This window comes from Manis javanica, chromosome 10 (genome assembly GCF_040802235.1).
Source record: "Manis javanica isolate MJ-LG chromosome 10, MJ_LKY, whole genome shotgun sequence".
Taxonomy (NCBI): domain Eukaryota; kingdom Metazoa; phylum Chordata; class Mammalia; order Pholidota; family Manidae; genus Manis; species Manis javanica.
This window is the reverse complement of record NC_133165.1, coordinates 15,800,894-15,819,160: the sequence shown is the minus strand read 5'-3', so window position 1 is coordinate 15,819,160 and position 18,267 is coordinate 15,800,894. Positions and strand designations below refer to the sequence as shown.

The 18,267-nt window shown below is 35.8% G+C and overlaps 1 protein-coding gene across 1 annotated transcript in view; it reads left to right on the top strand.

The window, feature by feature from the left end:
- Positions 1-18,267, top strand: part of PTPRQ (protein tyrosine phosphatase receptor type Q) — a 198,873-nt gene that overhangs the window by 37,536 nt on the left and 143,070 nt on the right. Inside the window, exons 12-18 of the mRNA XM_073214156.1 lie at positions 3,232-3,409; positions 4,814-4,975; positions 5,080-5,259; positions 5,859-5,966; positions 6,110-6,391; positions 15,288-15,470; positions 15,824-15,925. Coding sequence (XP_073070257.1) covers positions 3,232-3,409; positions 4,814-4,975; positions 5,080-5,259; positions 5,859-5,966; positions 6,110-6,391; positions 15,288-15,470; positions 15,824-15,925 — 1,195 coding nt within the window. The remainder of the gene's footprint in view (positions 1-3,231; positions 3,410-4,813; positions 4,976-5,079; positions 5,260-5,858; positions 5,967-6,109; positions 6,392-15,287; positions 15,471-15,823; positions 15,926-18,267) is intronic.

Genomic DNA, 18,267 nt, shown 5'->3' with positions numbered 1-18,267 from the left:
TTGGTTTATTCAGGTGGATTAGGAATTTAACTCTGAATACTTCTAATTCTTTCACATAAATTCCAAAGATTCCTGGGAAGCCCAGGGGAGGAACTTCATGCTGATGAATGGCGGCATTCCTTGACTCAGTCATTCTCAACCAGGGGCAGTTTTGCTCTGCAGGAGACATTTGTCAATCTCTAGAGACATTTTTTATTGTCACAACTAGGAGGCTGATTCTCCTGGGAAGGGACAGGGATGCTGATAAACTTGCTACACCACCCACGACAGCTCCCTACAACAAAAATTATCTAATGAAGAATGTCAGCAGTGGTGAGGTCGAGAACCCTGAACTAGCTAGATGAGTCCAAGACTTGGAGGTTGCATTAGGCCTTTTCTCTTCAGTTTCCCTCATTTCCACACCTGCTTTCGCAGTCCCTTCCCATTACTCTCTTAAGTTCTGATTACTTCCCATTACTTCTGCTCTTAAAATGATTCATTTTTCATCCTTTGGAAAATCTAATCTATAATGCCTCTTTAGGAGACAAAGTATGTGAAATAGTCATGACATGGCACCCTTGGTGATAGTAATGTTCTGCGCTGCTATGAAACCAGTGTTTAAATCATTACCTAGTTAAGGAGCATCTTTCTGGATTACTAGAATTTTGCAGAAATTCAGATAGCCAAAATTACTCAGGTCAGCTCTTACCTTGAAATGGCCATTTGTCAGCAGAGATTCATAACTTAGTTAATTGATGGGATGTTATGGTTTAATTCTCAATAACATCTGACATGGGGAAAAATATTGAGAGATTTAATAAAAAGTCATAGGTCCTAGGGAAATTCTTTGTACTCTTCCTTGTACCTGCTCTAGTGCTCTGTGCACAGTAGAGTCTCAAAGAGCAGCCGATTGGTAGTGAGAACAGCTGTGTGGCTCAGGCATAAACTATTGACTAGAATACCATAGTACCTCTGAATCGTGTTTGGGATTCACACCCAGTCTGATTTCCTGGAGGGGGCAGGGCTGGAACTGCTGGACGCTGAAGACCTTTCACTTGTCTCGTAGAAGGTTCCCCGTCCACGTTCTTCATCACCAGCCTTTTAGAGAAGATCTTAGAAGTGTGCCCCTGCTTTTCATCACAATACTTTTCTGGCTAAATATGTAACAAGATTTAGATAATTTTATTTTATAAATATTTGGAGGACTAGAGATTTCCTTGGATCTTTTCTTCATTCTTCTGTCTTTGAGGAAAGTTGATATTAAGTGACATGTCTTTGCAGATAATTAAATAAACTGTCTTAAAATTTCTGGACTTCCTGAGATTTTTCCTGAGCATCTACTGTTTTTTTTTTAATAAAATACCAAGTGCTTTATCCTACTAAAAATAAAACAACCTACTTTTGGCTCTAGGAGTAAAGGCAACCCAAAACCTATTAAGATAATTAAAAGACTATTTACAAAAACTTACAGACAGTAAAATTTACATTATGAATTAATTATAAATTCTGAAGGTACAAGACCAACCATGGACTTGAGAAGGAATAGAATAACTTTTTCTTTTTAAACAAAAGGGTTTTGGAGGTGAGTTTTGAAGTAGAACTTGAAAAGGAATTGACTGAAAAAAGAGTGATTCCTTCAGTGTTTTCTTTTTTATCAAAACTATTTAAGTTTGGAAAATTGTGAATAGGTATATTAAAAAAGAAAATATATAATGAGCACCCACTTACCCATCCCCTGCATCCAGTGATTATCAGATTTGGCCATTTGTGCCTCAGCTGTCTCCCATTTTTGCTGCTGCTTCTGATAGACTTCAAACTTAATTACAGAGTTCACATCATTTTTATCCCATATACCTAAGTACAAGTCTCTAAAATACATGCACATTTTAGTTCATTCCATACTTCAATTTCCACAACTAACAAAATGACTAATATTGTCTTGGTATCATCTAATTCTGAGACTGTATTCAAATTTTCCTGATTATCTCCAAAGTCTACATTGTTCAAAATGTACTAATTAACATCTAAAGTCCACACATTGCTTTTGACTATTTTCTTTGATTAATGTGTGCCCTTATTTCCAAGGTTGACAATCTACAAAAAATACTACTACCTAATACTCTTTGGCCCAAAAACCCTTTTCTCATTCTATCAGTTATGCTGTGTGGGGAGGGAGAAGGGACAGAGCTGTCTTGTCATCCCAACTGTGGATAAAGTGAAGGTTCCTGTGACCAGGATTCTCATCTGGCCCTGGTCGGCTAGCTCACTAAACACGTGTGAGCAATACACGGCTGTGGACTCTATAAAGAGCTCCACCCAGTGCTCTGGGCACAACACGGTGGCAGGGCTGCAAGGCTGCAGGAGAACAGAACAGAGGCTGGAGTGGTGGCATTGCTGAGGACAGAGGCCCAGAGGATGGCTCTGCAGGTAGAGAGGCCCAGAGGCAGAGATTGGCTTGCTGCATGCAGACTCACCCTGAGTGAATGGGATTCTAGTGACTGACCTTCCACTGTGGGAATAACATTGGGTATAACCCTTTCACTCCAAGAACAACTCACTGCCATTTTTTTGGTCTGATTGAATCCATAGTGACTTGTCCAGGGCTAAACTCATTGGCAAGACAACAAAAACTTCTGCATTTTTTCATGATCTGCTTCTGGTATTTTTACTTCAATATTTGCCACTGTGGTGAACTTGACATACATGATGTAAGTCATGAGATCCAGGAACTATCGCAGTTATTTAAAATATTCCTTAGGTCCTAAGCCTTGGGTAGGTCTGCCATGAACCTTGCTTGATAATCATGCCATTTGGCTTTGTTCATGTTTGTCACTTCACGTTCATACATAAACTACTATTTTGACACATATCAAGCAGGCATGCAGGTCTCTCACACCTGGTATACAAATGAAGACACACAGAAAGTGAAGCATAACACATTTTAATAAAGGAATACACTCAGAAGGTTTACCTTTTTTGGGGTGAACAGTTAAAATATTTTAGTCATGACACCTTTGCATAAGGATGTCTTATTTTACAATAAAGAACTCAAATCAGAAACAAAATAGCTACTTCTTCCCATAATACAGTATTGAGCTCTTAAGATATTATGATATGGTAGTGATCACAATATGTTACGATGATGTAGGGTTTTAGTAGCTTCACAATGAAATCTTGGAATGTTTATTAGTTTATTAACTATTATTAAGTACAATGGTTTTAAGCTTTGTAAATATCTACTTTGAATTACAGTATATAAACAACCCCATAGTTCCAGAAACAGTGAATATAGAGTCAAAGGCAGGAATATTTGAGGGTTCAGCAGAGATGTCTTCTGACCTGTACTCACTTGCTTCAGTTATGTACAATAATCCTCTGCATAATAACTTTCCTGCACGGAATGGAGCTGAAGACCAGCATTCAGCAGTTGGTAGGTACAATTTTATGTTCTATGAAGTATATTTAAGCGCCCAGTATTAGCTGGCACAGATATGCGCCTTAGCTTAGAGTTCAACCAAATTATTAATGGTTCATGGACAGGAGTCAGATTTTTTTCTCCTCTGACTGTTCGGATAACCTCATGCAGCAAATGGAAATGCCACACAGGCAGAAGCCAGCCCCTCCTAACCCATCTGACCTTCCTTCTAGAGAACGTAGCACCCTAGAGTCTGTGGGCCAAGCTGCATAGACAATCAGTTATTCCAGTTGCCAAAGCAGGTGTGATGGGAAGGGATTAACATATCTTCACACCATTTACAGGCCTCACACTCTCTGCAGCTTTTGACTAATAGGTTTTCAAATGTCACTAAAGGTAAATAGGTCAGAAAGTTACAACTCGAGTGATAAACAGGTGTAGATGATCCAAACGACCTGATGTTATTAGTGTACACACTTGCTTTTCAGGGTCAGTGGATCTTATTGTTTCTATAAGGAGAATGCCATATATAGCAAATAATAATTCTTGGTTAGATGACACAGATCGAAATGATCTCCCTGGTTTTTCTAAAATGCTAAGGGAGAAGAATACTTTTTTTTCATTGCCTTTTCTCTGATTTGGTATTTGTCCCATTCTACATTGGAAGTGTTTTTTTTTATTAATAGTAAAATTAGTCAGAAATATCACATTACAATCAATATATGTTTATTTCAGTTATTGTTTGTTTTGTACAAAGAAGACTGGGGCTGACAGTAACAATAAAGAGGCCTACAATTTCTGGTATAGATATTTCCTTAAATGATTCACATTTGCTCTAATTGCCAATTAACATTGTTGGGAGCATGAACTAATAAAAGATAAACTTTAAGGTAAAAATTAAAAAATTAACAAATTAATGCATTTAAAAAATATAACACTGTTTGAAATCTCTGTTCAGATACATTTATGTGTCAGTTATGTGTGCTTTAAAGCTTTATTAGGTTTAATAAAGATATGGTGAATTCTGAGTCCAAATAAAGGTCTAATTTCTATAACTTTACCATTACAACCTCACATTGATTTATAACATTTTGATTTGATATTATTACCTAATCTGTCTTTTCAGAAAAATTCCTAGACAGTCCTTTTAGAAAGTTACATTTTATCAAGACACTAAGCTCATGTTCTAGGATAGTAGATAATAAGTAACAAAACTGTATAATGAGCACAAACATGTTTAGAGATACTGTTAGAGGGTATTCAGCATATTTATTATTAATTGGACATCTGCCTTTCATATAAAAGAGCACATTAAGAGATTAATACATAATGTGAAATCAAGTTTAAGATTTCACTGTGTGAACAAAAATAATTTTAATTGTGAAGTCAAACACCTTTTTATAAACGGATTTCCAATAGGAACGACAAGGAATCAGCATATCACTGACCTCCCTGCTGAACAGCTGTCTCACGTTATCAGGGGACTTGTACCTTTCACGGAGCACATGGTTAGTGTATCTGCTTTCACCATCATGGGGGAAGGACCACCAACGGTTCTCAGTGTGAGGACACGTGAGCAAGGTAAGAATGTATTTCCTTTGAAAGAATTACCTGACAATATTGCTCTTGCACATTGTAATATTTTTTCTTTACATTCATATTCATTGTTCATTCTCCTTTTCAAGTGCCAAGCTCCATTCAAACTATAAACTATAAAAATATTAGTTCCTCATCTATTTTGTTATATTGGGACCCTCCAGAATACCCCAATGGAAAGATAACTCATTACACAATCTATGCAGTGGAACTGGGTGCAAACAGAGCATTCCAGATGACTACTTCAGACAACAGCTTTCTCATCACAGGTAGGATGCACCCTTTCTTTAACTTTCCTATTTTGATGAAAACATGCATCTTTCTCTATGCCTTACACATACAGTACATGTGCTGTGTCATTTCTGATTTTGGTGGGCTGCCATGGAGATCTTGAAAAATATGTGCAGAGATAGCTTGATTAAATGCATTTTCCTTTATATCTATCAGCCAATAAATAAGATCATCAGAACACAAGGTCATAGGAATATACTTAACCCAGGGAATTTTATATCTGGAACATTGAAATACCAGGATTGGAAGTATTGGATGTTTGGAAGAATGACTGTGGAAATCAGCTGAGGTCATTCAGCTGACAGGGTGTTGGTGCCAAACCAACTATACATTCCTTACAAAGTGCCAACATTATTTTTCAGCCGCAGATTATTGCCTTGATATTTGAGGGAAAAACTAAAAACACATAATCCACATGGACAGCCCCTCAAGTCAAGGAGTTTTGGGAGGTTGGAAACAAAACTGACTTGGAGAGCCAGTCTCCCAAATAAATTATTTTCCTTATTCTATGTCAAATGACACTAATCCAGGAATGGCGTATTATGGATTTTAAACAAATTACCTATTGTCATTACAGGGTTAAAGAAATACACAAAATATAAAATGAGAGTGGCTGCCTCCACCCATGTTGGAGAAAGTCCTTTGTCTGAAGAAAATGACATCTTTGTGAGAACTCTAGAAGATGGTAAGAATATCAGGTGCAGTTTTCGTCAAAAGAAGCAAGTGGTGTTCCGTGTTTACTGCCATCTACCGCACTCTGCCTTTAGTGCCTGAGGAAATAAGCATTAAAAAAATGCATGTGTTTAACATTTTGTTTTCTTTCCCCAGAACCAGAATCATCACCTCAGGATGTGGAAGTTGTTGAAGTTAATGCAGGTGAAATAAATTTGAAATGGTCACCACCTGAGAAACCCAATGGGGTTATTATTGCTTATGAAGTTCTCTATAAAAATATAAATACCTTATTTATGAAGAACACCTCAACAACAAACATCATTTTAAGGGACTTGAAACCTTATACCCTCTATAACATTTCTGTCAGGTCATATACCAGACTGGGTCACGGCAATCAGTTATCTTCTTTACTCTCTGTAAGGACTTCTGAGACTGGTGAGTTTTTAGTTGTTTGTTTAATAATACACAGTAATGAAGGAAACCGTTGCCATATTGTTTATATTTTATATAATCTAAGATATCTCATTATTCTGCTTTGTATAATCCAGGGATTTATTTGCTTTTTCTGGTAAAGTGTGGGGAAAAAGACTTGATGTGCAAATTTTTAAAGTCTGATTTACATATAAGGAGACTCCAAAATAAAAATGAGTGCATTTTTAAAATGAAAGATGTTGAGAAACCAAAGATTCTTCCAGTGGACCTATACATCTGGGGTTGAACAACTATCTGCCTTCTAATTAGGTAAAAGCAGAGGCACACACGGAAGAACAGATTCCTATACTCTAATGAGGTATGTGGATAGATAGAGGTGCCGAGTGGGAGCTCGGAAAGGCATGCCTAGGGTAGCCTATGGAGGAGGTGGCATTGACCTGGACCTTAAGGAGTCAGGTGGAATGCACATGATAGGTGTTGTTGGGTGGGCAGTGAGGAGATAACCCACCCGAAGGATATTACACAAGCAAGCAAGGGGTCACTTGTGTTTCAATTTCAGTGATGCAAGAGCAAATGGCATGAGGCAAGACATTTTGGCTAATGATCTTAATTTATTATTTATATTATGTTTATAAACATATTGGAAGCATCACTCTTAGGCCAACTCTATAATGAATGCTGAGAATTAAGAACTAAATGTAAAGGTACTGTTTCATCTCTACATTAAAAAAATGTCTTGCCTAGCAACTCGCTGAACCATATGAAATTGCTATTCCTATAGGTCATAAATGGCTAAATATCAACAATTTCATATGGCTCAAAGAGATGCTGTAGGTGAGGCCCTGTCCATGGTCACAGCACTTAATGAAATGAGACGGCACAAAAGGGCCCATAAAGGACAGCAACAGTTGTAATTGCAAGAATAAGACAGTAGTGAAAGCAGCATTTTATGTCACCAGGAGTTATCCCTTCACATAAATCTAATTGGTATTAAACTGTATATTGGCATGTTTCATTGCTTTTATAGATATTGTACTTAGAATATGTATTTTGGGGAAAATATCTACTCTTTATGCGACCTAGTTTTATTTTATGCCGGATCAAGGAAAGAAATAAACGTATTTTAAACACCTGCAAATTGCCATTGGCTCTGCTGTTGGCTTTCACAAAAACTGTCTTTTTAGTTCTAGAATAAAGCATTAAGGTATTATTATCTTCTTTGACTAATGAAAAACTGGGCTGTGAGACGGTCATCCTTTCAACGAATATTTACAATATGCCAAGTCCTACTGGGAACATAGCACTGTAGAAGAAAGTGAATTTCCTCTCTTCTAAAGTTCAGATTAATTGGTGGGTGTTTAATTGCTAAAGGTCACCCAGCTGCTAAGTGATGGAGCTGGAAATGGAACCCATATCCATCAGACTGTAAAGCCCATTTCCATTCGCTATACATGCTGTTTTGGAGTCATGGGTGAAACTGGTAAATTAGAAAATATATCTAGGCTCTTTCTGTTCACAGAGTGATATTTTGCTGTTTGGGTTCTGCACAGAGTGAGGAAGGAAAGTAAGAACTTTCGGAGATCCTGTTGCGATATTAAACAATCACCATATTCATGAATGCTCATCAAGTACTTCACTATTTAAGTGTTCCCAGTATCAAGAACATCTTGTTTGAATGATGACCTATAAAATAATCTTTTTGTTTGCTAATTACTACATGCATGCTTTCACTTAGTTTTTGAAAAAAGTGAATTTAATTTTTGTTTCATTATCTGTTGTATGAACTTACTTGGAAGTCAGGGATAATAAACCTTAAGTGGATATAAGAATTGAACTTGAACTGTAGTTTAAAATGAGAATTTTAGTTTTGGAAAGTATCTTAGGAGACACTTAGAACCCTTTATTTTATAGACAAGGATATCTAGGGGTATTTGAGTAAAATGACTCAAAAAGAGTAGATAACAAGCAATATTGGTACTTGAAGGTAAGCTTCCTGACAGCTGTCTGTAGGCCTCTGAGCTAGTGAGAAAAAGAAATAGGGGAACCACTTATACTGGGGCTCACTGGCTCACCCTTTTGGGTGGGTATATTTGGATCATCTTGACACTAGATTCTTCAAAAGTAAAAGAAGCCTATGATAGAGCATCGGATTCAATGCCCACACTGCTAATTTCCGTCTCTCTGTCCTAAGTTAGGGTACTCCCAAGACCAGCGTGTTCTCCGTCTGGATGGAAGTGGACTATGGAATTGACATTAGTGACTTTTCCTAGATCATGTTTGCTACTATTGAGCCACCAGTTTTAGTTCTTTTTGCAGAGAGGACTGTAGAATTTTTTTTGTTGGAGTATCATTGATATACAATTGTATATTGTTTTCAAATATACAACATAGTGTTCAACAGTTACCCATATTATTAAATCCTCACCCCGACTAGTGCAGTTACTATCTGTCAACATAGAAAGATACTACAGAATCATTGCTATATTCTCCATGCTGTACTACCATCCCTGTGACCAACTAATATTATGATTGAGAATTTCTGTGCCCCTTTCTTCCCCTCACCCACCTTAACTCCTCCCCCATGGTAACCACCAGTCACTTCTCAGTGTCTATGAGTCTACTGCTGTTTTGTTTATTTTTTGTTTTGTTTTTAGATTCCACATATAAATGAAATTACATGGTATTTCTCTTTCTCTACCTGGCTTATTTCACTGAGCATAATACCCTGTAGGTATTATGTAGGTTCATCCATGTTGTTGCAAAAAGCAGGATTTCTTTCTTTTTTATGGCTGAATGATATGATGGGAATTTTCATTGCTTCCATATCTTGGCTATTGTAAATAATGCAGCAATAACACAGGGAGCATGTATCTTTTCAGATCATGGATTTTGCTTTCTTTTGGTAAATTCCTAGAAGTGGTGGAATTATTGGGTATTTCTATCTTTAATTTTATGAGGAACCTCTGTACTGGAGAAGGCTAGAATTTTAAGTAGAGTCTCAAGGTGCTATTTGAAGCAGGATGTGCTCAAGAAAGACTATCTATTCCAAAGGCTCAATATTCTTATTAAATACAATAGATTCATCCTCTAATTATTAAAAACAAGAGCCTGTTTTTCAATATTGTTTCATGAGAAATTGAGGTGTGTGCTCAGGAATGTGTGAATGCTGCTAATTACAAATACTAGGAAATTATTTATCAAATGCTTTATCTTGATCAGGGAATCAGAGTTTACTAATGCTTGAAAATAAAATACTCTTGTGTTCAAGCAGGAAAGATCAATACAATTGATCTCATTGTGTATGTGTTGGGAGGAGAGAGAGTATGTGTGTGTGTTAAATATAGAATGTGCAGTTGACAAACAAACAAGATTATATTTTCTCATATTTAGGGTTCAGTGATCACATAAAGAACTTTTAAGTTCTCATAAAAATCACCTTTTGATGATCTATATATATTCTCTTTCATTCTTAAAATAAATGTTCTTTACAGTAAGCCTTTAACCAGATACTTTGAATGCACCTGATCTGGGGCAACAACCTCTAGTGGATAGTAATTTAGATGTTGACCAAAGTTTTGGGTAGAAGTCTATAAATTTGTTTATATTAATGAATAGCATTTCTTAACTTCTCTACATATTAGTAAAACTCTGTATGCCAGCAACAATTCTTTGGCATACTCAGAGTAACTTCTCACTTCTTCCTTTAGTATCATCATGAACTAAATTATTTCTTATTTTTAGCTTTTAGATAGATTCAGCATATTCTGATTATAATAATCACTTTTTATTCATAACTAATCTATATTATCTAATACATCTACAGTTGGAAACATTGCGCTCTTTCAGAAGCCTCCAAGTGCCTTGTCTCTTTCCCAAATCAGGACGTTATCACGTCTGTCTTGTTTCTCTCCCTTGCTAGATTTTCCCTAAAGACCCAGCACTGCTTATTCCTTCAGGATTGAATAAAAACTCAGAGGATTGCAGCCTGGAGTCAGGGATGCATATTTGTATCCCTACTGCTGGTGGTAGGAAGGCAAGTCAAGAGGGACAACTTTGCGAATTAAAATGAGAATTTTTCAAAATCAGAAATTATGCTAAATTATAAAATTCAACTGTAGCATTACTAATTCCTTTTATTCTTGCAATTAAAGGCCTATTTAATTCAATCTTATTTTTCCTCAGCTGTGGGTTTTTCTCTTGGTTTTAATCTATTCTCCATCCTGTTGAACCTATTTATTCATTCACTGCACAGATTTTTATGGCTTCTACATCTTGAGCTACCTGTACTGGATACAGCCGTAAATCAGACAAAATTCCTGTGTTCATGGAACTTAACATTCTAGAACTTTCACAGAATAAACAGTTAACAAGTAATACAAATGATTTTTGGTAGTGGTAAATTCCATGAAGAAAATAATTTCAGGGAAAGAAAAGAGAGAATGATAAATTAGTGAACAGGCTATTTGAGGTAAAGGACTGGGAAAAGGCCTCTAGGAGGAGGTGATATTTACCCAAAGGTATTAATAATGTACAGGATTAAATTAGATGAAGATAAGGAAGAAAACTATTCTAGAAAGAAGAATTGCAGTTGCCAAGTTCCTGAAGTGGGAAGATACTTTACGTGGTTGAAGAATGGGAGGGAATTAGCAGATGAGGAGAAACAGGCAGAGCTGGACCATGAAGATTCTTGGGTGCCATTTTAAGAAGTTTGGAGTCTAACCTTAATGAAGTATTATGAAACAAGAACATGATGTAATTTGCAATTGTAAAAGATTGCAGCTGAATATTTTGGATTTGGGAGTAAAAAGAAAAATCACAACTGCTAGGCTTTTGGTCTGGGTGAATGCCGCTGACATTTACTGAGGGAAGTCAGGGGAAAATATCAGTTTGGAGGAAATTCATGGTTTCTGTTTTGAACATGTTTGAAATATCCAAGTGCCGGTTATTATCAAGGCAATTTGTCTATGTAAGCTTGAAATTCAGGGAAAACTTATTCTATATAGTATGTGTGTGTGTGTGTGTGTGTGTGTGTGTGTGTGTGTGTGTGTGTGTGTGTGTGTACAGTGTAGAGATAATTCAGCAAAGAGAGAAAAACCAACAACAGAGAAAAAGTACTTCAAGTCTGAAGTCTTTGACTAGACTGATGGAATGGAATCTCGTGCACAGGTAGTGGGCTAGGATTTGAAAAGATGGAAGGATGAAAGACAGTTAAGGGAAAACTAGTGGTAGAAAGACAATGTCTGAGTGTTTATTTGCCCAATGAAATGAGAAACAAGTTTATCGGCTTTGTATATAATAAGGAAGGGGAGGCAATCCTGGATATTTATCGAAAAAGAAGATGGTAAAAACATACATTAACTGAATGGGAGACTGAGTTGACTAGAAAAATACATATAGGCTGTTGGTTGGTGAAAAGATTCATTTGAAATTTGAGGTTATAAATTTAAATGAGGCTAGTCATCATGGAGTTGTGTTTAGTTCAGACATTTTTAGCTGTTTACACTGCAGATGTGGACCTAGCCCTGAGTTCATCTTAATGCAATTTGAATTTTGCCACAAAGTAAGATTGGAAAAGTAGTTGATAGGGATTTCTGGAAGGTATTTTAGTGGTTGACCCAAGTAAGTAGGAAGATGAGAACAAAGGGGAGGTGATCAACAGTGCAGATTTGATGAGGGTCAAAGAATTGTTGGATTAGCCATTCAAAATTCATTAAACTGGAAAGGTAAGAGGTGGTCACCAAAGAAAGGAGTACTGGCCATTATTGATAATGACAAGGTTGGGGGTGTTGCCATGAAAGCTAGTGCTTAAAGTGAGATAGAGAGAAAGATGATTGGAATTATGGAGATAAAGGAATGAGAATCCAGGGAACCAGACAGATTATTTGCGTTGATGCTGCATTTGTAAGAGTGGTAGAGAGGAAGTCAGTCATCCAGGTATACCATTTTTAAGATGGTTGAAGAAGTTACAGTATCACTGGATGACCATTTTAAGGAGGTATAGCACACAGAGCTCTTCAGGAAGGAAGAATGAGAGAAGACCTGGTTATTGCAAAGAAGAGCAATAAATACAACTACTGAACTCCCGGGTCCTATGGTTATAGGGCTTATAGGAAAAAGACAAACAACTACCTGTTACCCGGGAGTACTGAGATGTAGTGTTCTCAGCAAGTCCATGATTTTACATTGAGCCAGAGGTTTAAGAAAACAGAGTATTTGCTGAGGATTTTTCTCAATGTAATGGGTTGGCCTGGGAAGGCATTAGAGAAGATTTTGAATGTTTGAGAGGGGACAGTAGGATTACATTTCTACTACATCAAACAAATTACAATCCTTTTCAAAGTTTTAGAACATTCTTATGTCATTTTTCCCTATGAAGTCTGCCTTAGATGTGACACACTGCCTAACAAGTAACAGTTGGGGTTAGGGGGGACTGCAGTACACTTCCAAGGTTTCTGAATTTTTTCTCTTTATTAAATTTATTACTAGCAATTTTTATATTCCATTGTATTAGAATGCCAATAAAAAAGGTCCAATTCGCTCTTTTGAAAGGAAAGCATCTTAAGACTCTCTAATGGCAATAATGTTCACATCATTAGTTTGTATTGTTTAACCTCCCCAAATTAGTCATTATTGTTATTATTCTGTGGAGTCCATTGTTAAACATTATCTTGACAACTGTGGTCTTTCATCTCCAGTAAATATTTTTCTGCCTGAAGTTTACAATTTCATTTATTGAGGTATACTGATGGTATTCTCTGTGGTTGTGTGAATATGTTTTTATTTTGTTCTTGTTAGTATTCCTGGAATAGAATTCTAGTTGTTTTCAGTTGAGGTCAGTTGTCCTTTGACGTCTGTCTATGTAGATGATCTGTTATTTTGCTGGTGCTGTTAAGATCTCTTTGGTCTTTGTACTTTCACAATGATGTGTCTAAATATGATTTTTAATAATTCCTACTTAGAATTTGTTGAGATTCCTCAATCTGAAGTTTGATATCTTTCAACAATTTTGAAAAGTCTCAGCCATTAACCCTTCAAAAATTCTTCTTTCTCATTTCTCTATTATCTTAGCACTCCTCAATATGTCCTCTATGTCTCTTAATTGCCATTTTATATTTTCCATATTTTATTCTCTAAACTACCATCTTGAATTTTTTAAACACTATCATCCTTTTCATTAAATTTCTCTCTAACTATGATGTGTCCTTTTATACACCAAGAGAATTTCTGTTATTTGGTTTTCTATTCTAGAAGATCTATCTGGTTCTCTTTCAAACCTGTTTGGTTATTTGCTTTAAAAAGTTTGAAATAATTTTTTAGATACTTTCAAATCTATTTGATTTTGTGAAATATATTAAACTTTCATGTTTCTATATTTTGATAACTTCAATATTTGAAGTCTTTTGAAGTCTGCTGGGTGTGTGTGTGTGTGTGTGTGTGTGTGATCTTTTTCCTCTCCTTTGCTGACGTTTAACTGTTGGTGCCTGGTTTCCTGTGTGTTTCGGGCTTTTTATCAGGGAGCTCATATTCCTTGAAACTTCATCTGAGTTGAATTTGAGTTTCTTCTGAGAGAATTTATGTTTGTTTTTGCTTATTGCTTTTGAGCAATAGCAGATCAGGATTATAATTATTTTAAGTTAAATTCTGGAATAGCAGTTTTTTCCAACTCTGTGGGCCACATATGTTCATAGGGATAGGCTTGCAGTTCCAAACTGCATATTTTTCCTTTCTTTTTCACTTCTCCATCAAATGCCTAGACAATAAAAGTTTCCTCTCTGTCCTGTTTTGCCTGGTGGGTTTACTTCTCATTCTCCTTTGCCCGAGAGAGAACACACCACACTGCAAACGTCCAGGAGTTACCAGTCACTCTGACTTCTGTGACACCTTGCAGAAGAATTCGAGGTGCCCCCTAGAGTTTCTAATGTAATGACCCTGGTGGGGATTGCATTCCTTTGGGGTTCCAGCTCTTTAGGCAGGGATATCCCTTACCTTCCTCCTACTGGCCCCCAGAGGCTTTCTCTTTGTCTTGTACTCCGCACAGCTAGTAACACAGAATCTCAAAGTCACAGGACTAACTAGTACCCTCCAAAGGCAAAGCTGGCTTTCTATCAGCTTCCATTATTTGTTCTTACTTAAAAAACTTTTTTAAAAAAATTTTCTGATTTTGTTTTCTGGCCACCACAGTTTGCTAACTTTACTGTCAACTCTGCGATTCCTTTAAAGAAAAAATTTGTTTTAATTTCATGAAGAGTTTTAATTATCTTAATAAAGATAGCCATTCAGTTTAGGGTGTCCACTCCAATATTCTGCCAGAAGTAGAATCCCACATATAGTATTAGCATTTGAATATATGCAGAGAACTATTTTATAACCTTTGCATTCGGTACATTAAGAATGTTAGTAGACACATAAAACTAATTTTTATTTAATGATATCTTTGCTACCAGGTCATAATATGCAACATTATATGTATGAAAGTTCCTTGCCTTATCAATTGATCTTGTATACTAAAACTGATTAATAACCTTTTGCATATTATTATTATTATTAATGAAAGACAGAATCAATTTTTAGGTGTTTTCAATCTTCTTTCATCTATCTGTATGTTCTGTAATGCAAGACAGCTTAATGCCATCCCAAATATTCCAAGAAAAATATATCATATAAGCATTTTCTATAGGATCATAGTATAAATTCTCTTTTGAGATGAAATTTTCCTTATACAGTTTTAAGTGTATAATTTATCTACACCTTACTACATTCAGGATGTTTACCTGGTGAATGTTCATATGTATACATATGTTAGTGCACTTGGGGAAACTTCAGCAGAATAGTTTTTTTTTCTTTCAGGATATATTTATAGTATGGAGTTGTTTTATGCATATGTATATTTTTTTTCCAGTGCCTGATAGTGCACCAGAAAATATTACCTACAAAAATATTTCTTCTGGAGAGATTGAGCTATCATTCCTTCCCCCAAGTAGTCCCAATGGAATCATAGAAAAATATACAATTTATCTCAAGAGAAGTAATGAAAATGAGGAAAGAGCTATAAATACGACCTATCTGACCCAGAACATTAAAGGTAAAATAAGCCTAGCGTTAGGTATTTACATTTATATTGACAGCATGGCCAACAAATATTAACTTGTTATAAATGGTGAGTGTGATTAGTTTTATACAAGATATGATCATTCTGGCTTTGTGGTTAAATAAGCTAAGATTTTATTTCAGACCACTTGAAAGGATACTCTAGATCAATCGTTTTCCACATTACCCTATAACATTTGTCTTTAGAATAGGCCTTACTATAAAAAAGAGCTATATTCTCATTTTGTTTTTATTTTGGAAGAGTAAGAACCATTTCATAGTTTGCCTCTTGTACATCACTCAGTGGTATTTTATAAGTCTTAACTTACCTATTTTATTTCTATTTAGGACTGAAGAAATATACCCAATATATGGTTGAGGTGTCTGCTAGTACACTCCAAGGGGAGGGAGTGCGGAGTGCACCCATAAGTGTACTGACAGAAGAAGATGGTAAATGCAGTATACCTTGAATCCATCACATCTCATATCACATGTATCTAGAATGCAGATTTAACGTGAAAATGCCCATCACCTAAGGAATCAGTTGTTTGCCATGCCAGCATTATGCCAAGATTTCACAAGAAACTAGCAAAGTCAGATTCACATTCAAAACAATTAAGTTTAAGTCCTTTAAAAAGAAATTCTGAAGTCACCTGTGCTCTGTAAAAAAATCAATAAACTTTTTATGGGAATTTTTAAGGCTAAAATTTGGTTTGAATGGCTTGAACATCCACTACTGTATGTTATGACTTCTTTTTTTGAATTTTAACATTCGTAAGAATAGACATTTACACAAGTTTTGTGGTAGATTCTGTTATGTCAATGTGCAACATTTTTATTATATTGGATTATCTTGCTAATGAGTTCAGGCTGTTTTCCAGATTTCTCTACATAATTTGCCAAAATGCTATTCCTGAATGTTAATAGCCTTTATATTGAATATTTAAACATACCTTCTCCTAACCTGAATAAAATCAACTTCACTACTGGGGCTATTTTAAATTAGTACATCACCATGTTATAAGCATATATCATACTAAGAAAATTACTTTTGAGGGATATTTTTGGGATTTGGATTTGCATTTTATGTTTTACACATTTATCCTGTAAGATTTTTTTTCTTGTAAAAAGAAGCCCTATTGCCATGAAGGGTGGGCCTGGATGTATCATAAGTGTTTGTAGAGCATCCTTTTCTCCCTTTCTTTTAAGGTTCCCCATCTTTGTGCTGGGCTGCACCCTGTGAGTGTCCAGATACTAGTCATTCACTGGACAGAATCTGCATTATACACTTCTAGAAGAAAGGCTTTTTTCTGCATGATTCTTAGTTTATTCAAAATAGTAAAGTCTTCAGAGTCCTCCTATTTCAGGTTGCTCCCTGTTTTGCCCTCCACCAAATTACTTCACCAAAGCATCCTGGCAGGGGCTCTGGGTTGCCCCAATTTGTAAGTCTTCTCAGGGTCAGTGTTCCTTAGTGATAGACTCAACTTACTATGCTTGTTTCACCATTAAAACTTATGTGTCCAAATTTTCATTTTTTCATAGATTCTTCTTGCTATCAAACTGGACATTAACCTACTAAATGAATCCTTCCCAATGGGACAATGGTTTAAGGCTAGGGGAAAAGCTTCGCTCTCCTTTCTATCTTAGATAATGTTTAAGAAATATATATTAAATCATATTAGCAATGCCTTACTTGATATAGTAGCCATTTGTTTACAAAGGAAACTGGACCAAGAACAAACATATATTTTGAACAGGCAGAAGTTTTTACCATTAAGTCAATAGTTTCAAATTAAACCAGGTATCTGATTTAACCTGGGCTCTTAAAAATACAGTGATGGTAAACTTCCAGTCCTTGGCTAAGTGACTGATATTATTGCTGAGGAACAGAATGAAGAATAAGACTCCTTTGCTGAAAAATTACAACAAATAAAGAATGGATAAAGGCCTGAGAAACTTAGTTTTACCGGGTTTTACTAGGACTCCATGCCCTCATGGAGTCTGAAGCTTAGTAGAAGTGATCTAAATTTGACAAGTGCATAGAAAATACTTTTTATAATTTTATTACTGGTGTACGTGTTCCCCAAAAGTATTCAACAGAACAAAAGAGATTTTAGCTACTCTGAGATATCAGAGAAAGTTTAACCGGGGAAATTATATCTAAGCTGTGACCTGAAGGCCTATGAGGAAAGAGGGCGGGTGTGAAATCGGGAAGATCACGCCAGGTACGGAGGGTGAGGGCCTTAAGAATACCCTTCTCATCAATTCTCATCTGCTCTGTCCAGATGAAATAGATAGACTGCAGATATATTGTATCTATTTATTCCAATCTTATAATAACAATAATAATACCAAATGCCAAAGTGATTAAAACTTAGTCTACTACAGTAGATACGTAGTATTTTTAAATAAGCATGTTTATTACATGTGCTTAGCAATAAAAATTTTTACATAAAAAAGAAAATACCCAAGCATACCCTGAAGGTTAAATATAAAAAAAAGAATTATCTGACATTCTACATTAAAGCCTTAAAGCATATTATAGAATAGAAATGCTTAGTTACATCATTTTATGTTCTAAATCAGTGCTATCTTTGATTAAAATCCTTTTTTCCAGGAATAAAGAAAACAAATGTTACAAAGATGCTAGGAAAAACATTTTTCCTAGGCTCTCATTTTGACAAATGAGAGTTCTCAGAAGTAATTCATATCTTGGGAAAGAGACATCTCCAAATGATATATGGATTCTTGTGGTGACCAATATTTGATAGCATTTTTATTGTAGTACCAGT